At 40.5% G+C, this 12,497-nt stretch overlaps 1 protein-coding gene across 1 annotated transcript in view; it reads left to right on the top strand.

Annotated features, from left to right (window-relative positions):
* Window positions 1-3,051, top strand: part of ARHGAP10 (Rho GTPase activating protein 10) — a 363,870-nt gene extending 360,819 nt beyond the window's left edge. The window contains exon 23 of the mRNA XM_075348016.1: window positions 466-3,051. Within this exon, the coding sequence (XP_075204131.1) occupies window positions 466-554 (89 nt within the window). The 3' untranslated portion in view covers window positions 555-3,051. The remainder of the gene's footprint in view (window positions 1-465) is intronic.
* Window positions 3,052-12,497: the final 9,446 nt, after the last annotated feature.

Raw genomic sequence — 12,497 nt, 5'->3', positions numbered from 1 at the left:
CCTCCCCTGGACCCATATATTCGGATTATAAGATGCACCCCCTACTTTCCCTCAAAATTTGGGGGAACAAAAGTGCGTCTAATAAAGCGAAAAATACGGTATTTGATTTACCATTGTGGGTTTTTCTTTTAGTATCAGAAGGTACCAAAAATTTTGTCTTCGTTTGTAGGTATAAATGTGTGTATATGTGCAATAAATTTGTGTATATATAGATAAGTACTGTATATATAATGTATTCTTTCAGTTCAGAGAAGCACTTTTTAATGGTGTGCGCTAACCGCAATTGTGCCATCTTGATGTTTCCCAATTATTGCTTACCACTAGTTAAGCTGAATAATTTTGTTGAGAAATATCTGATTTTCTCTCCATGTATTATATTAGGTTTGACATCATTCAAATGTCACAATAGTGTTTATACTGCAGCAGCAACAAGTGACTTTTTATTCTTTTTTCCCTTCCATGTAGTACATGACTCAAGGGAACCTGGATGGTTGGAGGGAACGCTGAATGGCAGACGAGGACTTATTCCACAAAATTACGTTCAGTTTCTCTAGCTACATGTATTGACACGCAGAAGCTGTACATGGTATCCATGGATTTCCGTTCCAGTTGTGTAAATTGTGTCTTGTTTTACGACTACCTGGACCTAATGACCAGACGTTATCTGGTGAAGGCACAGGTCATAAAAGAGAAGGACATGCAATATTGCCAAACTGAACTGATACTTTGTTACTGTATTTTTCAACTTGTATCGGACTATTAGTTATCACACTGATTGATTCTTATGTCACTCATGTCACAATTTCATTCCTGGCTAAACAGACAATTTGTCTAATTTTATATGTGATGTATTACCTCCCCGACAACAAATGTAAAACAAATTACATGCATGGCTCACTTATCGAATGCACCGATTCGACACAGAAATAATCTTATACCGTTGCAGGTTTTATGTAAGGTTTATGCAGTCGTCAGCTTCTGATTGGGGCAAGATCACTTTTGGGAAAAGTAACATTTTATATTTCTTTGTATGTAAGTTCTCTTATGTCGCAGTCACAGATTTGGTCGTAATCGTTTGTTATTTTTAAGGTTTCACATGTTAAATTGTATTGTTTTTAAAGTATATTTACTACAGAAATGGAATTTTATCCTAAAATAAAATATTAGTTCTTTAATATATTTTGTGTTTTACAGAAAAAAAGCTAAATAAAAAAAAAAAAGTAGATCCACTGTATCTTTTTATAAAAGTGTGTGATTTGAGTTACGTGGTGATATTATGGGGCAATAATAAGTGTAGGTTATGATCTATGGTCTTTTATTCATTTTCATGTTATACAGAGCTTTGCAAAGACTGAAAGTGTGGATAGATTTTAAAAATTTGTTGCGGTGGTATTGTAGAATATTGATTCCCCCTCAACCCACTGATAGGTCAGGTAACAAGCTATGATGACTACTTACACTAGACTTTTTACCCCAAAAATACCAGAGGATACCAAAAAAAGTGAGAAAAAAATGGTGCACTTTAGGGGTGAGACTGAACAGGGGCGTGATTTCAAAGTTAGATATAAAATAACTCATTGTTTGTGGACTATTTACACAATACAAGGGACAAATCGTGATCTTCATCCCTGATGTCCCATATTTTATATGTGAAACCCAGGATAGTCATGGAAACTAATAAAGATTGAGGGATGTTTGGTTTCAGTTAAAGGGAACCAGCCACCATGATTTGCACGTATAAAGTAAAGGCAGTGCCATTCTGGCGCTAGGATAGTGAATATAATCATATTGTCACTTTACAGATTGTATGTTTCATTGCGGATGCCGACTTCGGCGCCATTTTAATGAAGTGACTGAAATACTTCAAGTGTATACTGTGCACACATCAGCCATAATTTTAATCGTGGCGATGAGGGGAATCATTTTACATGGAGGCCATAAAGCCACACAAGGGAGGAATAATAAAGGTAGATCCGACCCACATAGTCCCACAACACTGTACACGCCAATCAACTGCTGAACTGTTTTCTGGAACTTTGATAAAATGTTTTACTGCAATGAAACATGCAATCTGGAAAGTGAAGGTATGATTTTATTCACCATCTTAGCTCCAGTATCGCTCTGCCTTTACTTTATATGTGCAAATCCTGGTCGTTGGTTGCCTTTAAGGTATCCAGAATTTGGCTGATACTCTAATGGAAACTAAACAGAAACTATTAAAGATAAGGGGATACGTATGATGGTTTTTGCATCCAACATGTGACAAACACAGCTACACAGAACTCATAGTGGTTTTGGTGATGAATTCATGTATTGCTGATTGTTCTATGGATGTAGCAAAGAGCAAATACTTGGCACTCAAATAGTTGATTAAACTGGTATTTTATTGAGTAAGCTTGAGCAGATACAGCACAGATGTTTCGGTCTAACAGACCTTCATCAGTGAGCAGTGTAGATGATCTGCTCAGCTTGTGAGTGAAAGTAGCACTGATGTAGCTCACGGTGTCCACCGCTGTGTGGCAAAAGCACTTTGCCAAGTATTTGCTCTTTGCTACATACAGGGCTGGGTCCTACTTGAGCACCTTCCACACAGAAGTGTAGTTTTTATCCACAATACTGTTCTAGGGATGTATTCCTGTAGTGATTGTTGTTCTGGTGCTGTATTCATGGTTTCTGATGATTCTAGTAACCTTGTCATATAGTGATGATGATTCTGGTGATATATTCATATGAAATAAAAAAATTATCAGTCTATAAATAGAACAAAAAAAAAGCCATCGATAGTATATGAATTTAGCACCTGAACCATCATCAGTACATGACTACATCATCAAAACCACAATAGGTATTTGAAAATTGATCACTGTACTGAGCTTGGTTCTTGTATTCAATGTCAAGTCAGCCCCATATACAATTGTATCTCATGATCTTCCAACTCCCGTTATGTCCTTGATAATGGTAAGGAGCTAGTGGGAGTTGTTGTTATCAGTCATTATCCGACTGCGACTCATACAGGAACCACAGTACTCATGAGACGTATTCAGTATCACAAATAAACATTTATACACAATTACCTTATAGGAGTCTTCTTTCTTCACGTCTCCATCTTGTCTAGATAATGTCTTTTCACATCCACAGCTTGTCTCTACAGACTTCATTTTCTCCTCCAACATGTTACCCATAAGGGTATGCTTACACTAGTGTATAAAAAATCGGTCCAATTTTCATCCAGAAAAGTGAGTAAAATCCATTTGGTATTCCGTATGTCATGCGAGTGCAATGTGAGTGTGGGAATGTTTTCTTGCCTAGTATCTGTATGCCATCCGTAAAACATGTGTGTGCAATGCATTTTTTTTTCTCAGCAGCTATTATTCTACAAACGTTTACAGGCCCCTTTACAGTGTTCTATGCTTCAGAATGGTAATGTATACGTAAAAAAATGTATGCCACGGGGTTGGTACATGTGACATCTATTTTTTTTTCTCATACCCATGGACTTGAATAAGTGCATCCTGTCTGATTTACAAATCCACTCGCAGCATGCTGCGATTTTTAACTTGGGTCAAACACAGCGGAGAGAGAAAAAGTCACCGCTCTGCACTACCTCATTGAATAAAATTAGTCCAAGTGCAATTCCATTTTTTTCGCATTTGTCAGCGTTATACGCTAGTGTGATCAAACCTTAAAAGTTAGTGTTATTTTTATGCTGAGAACATTTTAATATCTCTCCATACTGTGACCGAAATAAGTCCCCTATAGTAGATGGCATCCACACTGTCCACTTCTATGAGCTTTAACCACCACACTGTTGGCTTTAATGAGCCATAACCACCACACCGTCGGCCCATCTGAACCACGGCCTATACCACGGCTGTCCGCACACCACTGGTTTCCTTCACACTCGTTATATGACCTCACTGTCCTTCCGCCATGCTAACCTCTCTTCATATTGTGTTCCTGTTTCACGCTGGGATTTTCAAACAAAGCGTATCCCACAGGATGTAGTAAACTAAATCATTAGTCTAAGATAGTGTAATCAGGGAAGGGTAGGGAATTTTCAATGCAGCCGTATTAGAAATTAGTCTAGATTGGAGCAATAAATTGATAGAGATTTAGATTAAGGGCGGCTTTGCATGTTGCAACATCGCACGTGCGATGTCGGTGGGGTCAAATCGAAAGTGACGCACATCCGGCGTCACTTTCGACATCGTTGTGTGTAAATTCTAGATGATACGATTAACGAGCGCAAAAGCGTCGTTATCGTATCATCGTTGCAGGCTCCGACTTTTCCATAATTATGCTGCCGCGACAGGCACGATGCTGTTCCTCATTCCTGCGGCAGCACACATCGCTGTGTGTGAAGCCGCAGGAGTGAGGAACATCACCTTACCTGCCGCCGGCGGCTCTACGGAAGGAAGGAGGTGGGCGGGATGTTTACATCCTGCTCATCTCCGCCCCTCCGCCGCTATTGGCCGCCTGCCGTGTGACGTCGCTATGACGCCGCACGACCCGCCCCCTTAGGAAGTAGGCGGGTCGCCGGCAAGAGCGACGGTCGCAGGGCAGGTGAGTGCATGTGAAGCTGGCGTAGCTGCGATGGGGGCGGGGACTATCGTGTGCAACATCGCAGCATCGGCTTGCGATGTCGCAACATGCAAAGCCCGCCTAAGAGTGATTTCTTTATCTTTTGGTCCACCCCTTTTAATTATAAATTTTTTGGGGGGGGGACAAGAGCTTGAGTTTCAAATGCAATTGAAAGAAGGTGAATTATACATTGATTGATTACAATAAGGTTTGAAAGTTACATAATGAAGCCAACGCTTAGGCCGTCCACACACATTAATACCTACAAACAGGCCCCTGGAGCAGAGGAGATGAATATTATCAGATGTCTAACTTTTAGAATAGGCAAGTAAAAAGGGGATAATTTTATGTCCTTTCTGAGCTTTAAAAAAAAACAGGCTGATTGTTATTAGCAGGGGAAATGACACAATCTGACTTGAGTTACTTTTAATGACACTCATAAGCCAGTTCTGCTGCATATTCTTATGACAATATGCCTCATGCACTGAATACATCATTATAAAATGGGAATAGATAACTTGAAACTGACATCAGCCATCTTTCTCCAAAATCTCTTCTCTAAAATTTTCACTCCTATAACCCATACTGAATTGATACACATAAGTGACAGGTTCTGTTGGGCTATATAGTAATAATTATATTGTACCTGTAATAGTGATGTATTTGCATGGAATTGAAAGTTTTGTCCAATCACATCATATTGTATTCAGTCTGTGCTGCCATAGAGTGAACATTACTGCAAAGCGCAGTCACATTCAAAGTGTTTACATCTGACCTACCGCCAAGGACAAAACTGCTGATCTGTGGGAATGCCAGATGTCGGACCTACACTGATTTGCTATTGATGGCCTATCTAGGGAATAGGTCATCAGTATGCTCTGACCAGACAATCATGCATTATTTATTTTCATTATGTACAATAAAAAATTATATTGTGGTACCATATTAGCCACAAAATTCAATGTAAATACTTTTAAGCCCCAAAGCGAGACAAAAGTATTCTAGAAGCGTTGACTTGATTGGCTAATCAGAAAAAAATATTTGCAAGTTTTCAGAACACCGAGGCTTCCTCTTCAGGGAGTCAACCTGAAGAAGGAGCCTCCTCTGTGCTGTGAAATCTTGCAAATATAATTTTCCTGATTAGCCAATAAAGGTATTATTTCTAGAATGTCTGTTTTTGTGGTGGGGGGTCATAAGTATTCACATTTGATTATTTGTTCCCTTAATTATTTTTTAGCAATAGCACAGGAGATAATGGTTTAAATTCATCCTCGGTTCTTGTAACCAGAAGCAGGTGCTATGTGCCTTATAGAGAATCTGTTATCAGGATGTTATACCCCAAACTAATTGAAATTATGTAAAGGTGCTATAATGCTGATTAAATTTTGTTTTGTATTTAGAAATCCGTTTTTCCGTTTCTGAGACTCGTCAAGTGTCATCAGAGTTTGGTCTGCAATGGTAAAAGTTTGATCAGCTTTTCGGGGATAAAAAAAAAGAAATGAAGCTTTCTCAACCTACTCATATGAAATAGTCCATGAAAAACGGACAGCACATGGATGGCATCAGAGTACTATTTTTATTTTTTTATTTTTTCAACAAGGACCCATAGATTTACATTAGTGCTTTTGAGTCGAGAAACCGATTTAAGAGAAGACATGATTCCATGATTTTGGGCTGCAAAAATACAGACATAGGAATGATCCCATAGACTATAATGGGTACAAGTTCTATCTGTGAAAAGCACGGCTAGAACTGGTACACGAAAACAAACGCCTGAATGAGCTCTTGTCAGATGGCCCATCTCACGATTATCAGTGTGTATAAACAGATCAGCAATTGCACAATGAACAAGCAAAACACTTGTTCATCAGTTCAAATGATTTTAAAGCAAGCATAAAAATAATTGTTCTCGGCAGCACATTGGTCTGTGTGTTATAGCTGATGAATAGAATTTAGAAAAATATACCGACGCCTACTTCATGAATAAATTAAAAGTCCATTTCATTAGAAAAAAAATAAAAATCTAAACATATTTAAAAACAGTGACAATCCATACACGCTTCAGGCCCATAACAGTATTCTTGTGGGTCTGAAACATGTAAGGAATCTATTCATCATTGATCACTCATCTGGGATGGCCATCTTGGATTTCCGTGCATTGACATGGGCTTTCAACTGTGGCTATGACACAGTAAACTGATAATCTTCTTTTTGTCTTTTCTGTGTGTTATAGCATCTAATGATTGTAGATATTTTTTTACAGACAAAATCTAAACATAAATGTGGTGCGGTAGGTGTGCAGCATGCATCGTTAATGTCCAAAAGACAATGTTGTAAGGAAGCTCATGTACAACAGATATGCAGAGCAGTTGAAATGTTTCAAACCTGATTAAAATTAACTGCGTAAATTGCAGCTGGCAGTGAAGAAGAGTGAGATAAGTAGTTGAGCATGTACACACATTATTAGATAGGCTACACTGCTGAAGTGACACAATTCTTCAACAATAAGGTTTAATTTTTTTTTAATTCCGTGAATAAAAAATCTCTTAATTGTTGATGAGTCAGTTTACACCTGCAGCGCAGGATATCTAATGTGTTTTATCCAACTGGATCCAACATTTCTCTGAGTATCTACCCACCAGTCACAGGGCAGCAGCAGCTGTTTTTCCTCATGTATACATGAGTTGTGTGCCTGTCACAACTCCACCAGGTGAGCGTTAAAGGAAACCTGTCTCCAGATTTGGTGACTGTAATCCGCAGCCACTACCAGTAAGCTCTTATATACAGTATTCTAGAATACTGTATATAAGAGCCCCAACAATCAAAAAGACTGCTGGAACACCATTGTAAATGTGAGCAGGGTGCTAACTAAAAAAAATACACAATCTATATAAAGTGAAAGCTCCACACCAAATTCAGAGAAATATGAATAAGCATAACTGCTCTATAATACATAAAGAAATTAAAAACACAATTAGCCATATGAAAAATTAAAAAATGTGACATTGCTGAGGATTATTTGAAAAAAAAAAAGATTTAGCTAATGTATTGATCAATTCATTACTGCTCAATAACCACTTCACAGTAACCTCTTATTTATCGGGTCCCTAACCAAATGTTACCTCTATATGCAGTTAAAACCTGCTTGTGTGTGGAAAGAGGTAACATTTGGTTAAGGACCCATACACACAAGCAGGTTTTAACCGCATGCAGAGGTAACATTTGGTTAGGGACCCGATAAATAAGAGATTACCGTCAAGTGGTGATCGGGCAGTAATTAATTGATCAATACATTAGCTAAATATTTTTTATTTTTTTTTCTTCAAAAAATCCTCAGCAGTCATGCAATGTCACAATTTTCAATTTTTTCAATTTTTCATATGGCTAATTGTGTTTTTCATTTCTTTATATATTAGTATTATAGAGCAGTTATGCTTATTCATCTTTCTCTGAATTTGGTGTGTGTATATAAGACCCAGGCACCTATGTAGAACGTAAAAGACACTTTTATTATACTCAGGGGGCGATCTGGTCCAATGAGTGTTCCTGCTCTCAGGTCCGTCCCTCCTCTCTGCGGCGATCGCCATCCTCCTTCTTCTGAGGCCCATATGCATGACACATCCTATGTTATGCACACTGGCCGGCATTGAGGTCCTGCGCAGGTGCACTTTGATGTGCCCTGCTTAGGTCAGATCAAAGTATTGTAGTGCACATGTGTTCTCTAACCTTTCCTTGCGCCTGCGCATTACAGTACTTTGATCTGCCCTCAGCAGGGCAGGTGAAAGTGCACCTGCGCAGGACCGCAGCAACACCCATTGGACTGGACCGGCCTCTAGTTGAGTATTATAAAATAGTTGTTTATGGTATGCCGCGCAGCCTGGGGTCTTATATACAGCATTCTGGAATGCTGCATATATATAGGGGCTCAGTGATGGTGGCCCCAGCTTCTAGTTGCCAAATCTGGTGATAGGTTCCCTTTAAAGGGGTTGTCCACTATTTGGACAACCCTTTCTCATTCCCCCATGTTTGACCACATTAATATGAAAACAGCTTATACTCTCCTGTGCTGGTGCAGTTCCAGAGTTGTGGACACTCACATTCCTGCTGGTCTTGATGAATTTGGGCTTCAGTTCCTGTGGTTTCAGGAAGTGTACATTAGCAGCATTGTACTAACTCTAACCCTATCTTGTACTGAAATATCGGTGCTAAGATTATTGAGACAGAGAAGGAGCAGCTTCAGGTGTGACATAGTCTATTGTGGATCCTGTGTTATTAGCTGTATATAGAGGTGTTGCTTACCATTGCACCAAATCCTTTAAACAATGTTATTGACTATCTTTAATATTATGGCTACTTAGTGTGTATGTATTGTAGCAAAGCCACGGAGGACTGAGTTAAATCTTAGCACTGAAGGTCTTGGTTACATGCACCTGGCTAGCTTTAACTAAGCACAGGTCATGTATTCACATGAGTCTCCCACTCTGCTATGGAGATTGAGCAGAGTGACGGGGTTGTTTTAAATACACCTATTTGGAGCTGGAAGCTGCTGGACATGAGGCTGAAGGGGACAGTGAAACTGGTAATATTACACCCCTTATTGTTGAAAAGTTTGCCCCAGTAAACTGTTCAAATGCGCCTGCATTGATATGTGTCTGATGAATGAACTATCTCTTTGCTATTCTACCTCTGTGCCCAGAAGAAGCTGTTTTGTTTTGAATTCCTTAAAATTATATAATAGCAATAAAACTGCAGCTTTAGAGCAAACTGCATTGCCTGTGTAAACACTACCTAATGCCTACCTAAGAGTGTGAATCCCTACAATTCATCTTTGAATTAAAGCATTGCAAACAGTCAAAAAGCATGGAGAACAACTGGTTGAGTACTAGCAGTCCCCACAAGAACCTAATAAACTCCTGATGCATCATTTACGGCAGCAGCATCAGCAGCAAATGGTTCCCTTAACAGAAACTGTGTGGGCCAGGGAGATTGCACATCCTCCCAGCCAAAGTGAGGGTACCCATGTGAGGTGAACAGTATGGGATGTCTTGCAGAAAATGGTTCTGAAAGATAACGTTGAGATTTTCCTGACTATCTTTGAGATGGTGACAGATGGGGAGAAACTGCCCCCAGAACAATGGGCAGAGGTCTTAGCTCCATACCTTACTGGTGAACCACAAAAACTAGGACCATCCCTGCAGGATGCCAAGGAGTACGACAAGCTGAAGGTGGAGATTATTGCACAGTTGAGTGTAACCCAGGTAGGTGGGGCACAATGGGTGCATCTCTGGCGCTACCAATAGGACAAACCTCCTCGGTCCAAGATGTTCAACCTGTTAAACCTGGTACAAAAATGGCTGCAGCCTGAAACAACTTGCTCTCCAAAACAGATGGTGGAGTGGTAGTGAAATGATTTATCCATGTACTACTGAAAATGTATATCTGGGTTCCCCAGGGAGATCCCCAGAATGCAGGTGACCTTGTGAGACTTGTGTAAAGACTCTTGGCTGTGGAGATCTCCCTGACCATTCAAGGGGCCTGAAGTCACTCTTATGGGATACACAGAAGGGGTCCAAGTCCACCTTTAAGGGGTGCACAAAGACCCAAGAGGGGGCAGAGCCAGGTTCAAAGGTTACATCTCATATCGTCTGTTGGAGGTGTTATGCCCCATTTCATTTATCAACAGTTTGTCCATTAACCTCTGTGCCAGTGGACTACATAGGCCAGCGCTACTCATATATGTCACATCCTGCTGGCAGTGCCATACCGCACCCTGGTGAGGGACCTCAGCTGTGTCAAGTGACAGTAAATGGTGTGGCTATGACTGGACTCAGAGTTTGGTGACGCTGGTAAGGCATGTGCGGGAGTAAGGTGTATCCATGACAATGTGAAGAACTATCCCAAGTCGACATACACACAGACTGTGGTTCCATGTCCCACGAAATGGGAGTGGTCAAAGACTTGTTGCATGCTATTGTTACCGGACTTGACTTTCTGGTGTCTTGGGACTTATGGGCTAAAAATTTAGCACCCAGTCATCCAGTATGCTGTCAGGAGCAAGCTATAGTAATAAGGTCATTTCATGTAAATGGTGAATTTCCTTTCACCGTACTGGTTAGAAAAGAGGATGTGGAAGCATCTTCTCAAACCATTGTCTCTGACCTGGAGGAGTCCCAGGACAACTTTGTGACTGCCCAACTCAGAGACTTAACTGTAAGAGGTACCTTGGAAAATCTATGTGTAAATGACGTTCCCTAGGAGCCAATTGTCATTGCCTGCAAATAGCCAAGCATCATGATCTGTTGTGTTGAGGGACCAAAGTAAGGGGCCAGGTAAAAGAGCTTCTCTGCAAGGCCCAATCCAGGGGGTATGAACGGTTGGATTCAGTTATACAATTTAAGCCTGGGGATTGGGTACTTGTTTTAGAGCCCATGGGGGAGAATGGGTTCCTTACCCAGTAGCAGGGACCCTATATGGTGGTGAGAGAGATCAACTATAAAGGATAGGGACCTGCTACATACCCCATGCTTATTGGCCCAGTCAGAATCCAAAATTGCAGATGTCAAAGTAGTAGGGAATTTGTCACCTTCCCAAAGACAGCAGGGGGATGTTCTTGGGGGTTACTAGGCCACTGTTGTATCATCAAGTATCAGCTTCTTGCTCGGAACAATTAAAAGCCTTTTTGGCTCTGTGTTTTTGCGGATGGTGCTCAGCCCTTCGCTTTAGGCAGAGGAGGAGAGTATGTAGCAAAGCCAGGGAGAACGGAGTTAAATTTTGGCGCTGCAGGTATTAATTACATGCACCTGGCAAGCTTTAACAAAGCAGCAGTGTGTTCATTTGAGATTCTCACTCTACAGCCAGAGTCACACTTGCGTATAACTTGGCGTGTCTTGCATCGGCATCACCCGACACAGCCGCACACTCTCGGACAGGAGCGGCTCAGCTGCATAGAAACATGCAGCTAAGAAGCTCATGTCCATAGAGTGTGCGGCCACCCCAGGTGATGTCGATGCGAGACTCTCTGAGTTATATACAAGTGTGATGCCGGCCTACTAAGGAGATTAAGCAGAGTGCAGTGTATGGAAACTGCTGAGTGACCGGGCTGTTTTGAATACTCTTCTTTGGTGCTGGAAGCTGCTGGAGCTCAAGCAGAAGGTGATACAGAGACTGGTAGGAACATACACCCTTTTTTGATGGAAAGTTTGATCTAGGAAAACGGACTGTAATCTGATCAGGTGAAACCGCATTGACATATAATTGCCTGCTGAATGAACTTTTTTTATTTACTGTTATACCTCTGTGCCGAGAAGAGGCTGTGTTGTGTTGAATCTTTTGAAGTTTCATGAAAGTAATACAACAAGACGTTTTGTAGCAAATTGCATTGCCTGTGTGAATACTACCTGAGACCATGAATCCCTACAGTATGTTCAACCCATATTCTAAAAAAGATTGAACACTGTAAAAAGTAAAGAAAACAAGAATGCAATGAATTGGAAATCTCTTGTAGCCATTTTATATTTATGTAGAACACATCATATAAGTTACAAATTAGACATTTTTCCTTTTCATATGAAAAAAATAACTCCTTAAATGTGGTGTTGCCATCAAATAGGAAGTATGGACAGGGTCAAGTCTACCATTGTATAACATCCCGTCAACTTTTAACAACAGTCTGTAAAAGTTTGGAAAGTGAGGAGAGAAAACCAATTGCTGGAGTTTTGGGAGAGGAATGTTGTACCATTCTTGTCTGATGTAGGATTCTGGCTACTCCACAGTCCTAGATTGTCTATACTGGATTTTTTGTTTCATTATGAACCAAGTGATTTTGATTGGTGAAAGGTCTGGGCTGCAGGTGGCCAGGTCCTCACCCAAACTCTTCTTTTGTGAAGACATGCTGTTGTGATGGATGCACCATGTGG

Source organism: Anomaloglossus baeobatrachus, chromosome 1, assembly GCF_048569485.1.
Source record: "Anomaloglossus baeobatrachus isolate aAnoBae1 chromosome 1, aAnoBae1.hap1, whole genome shotgun sequence".
Lineage (NCBI taxonomy): Eukaryota > Metazoa > Chordata > Amphibia > Anura > Aromobatidae > Anomaloglossus > Anomaloglossus baeobatrachus.
This window is presented reverse-complemented; position numbering and strand designations above follow the sequence as displayed.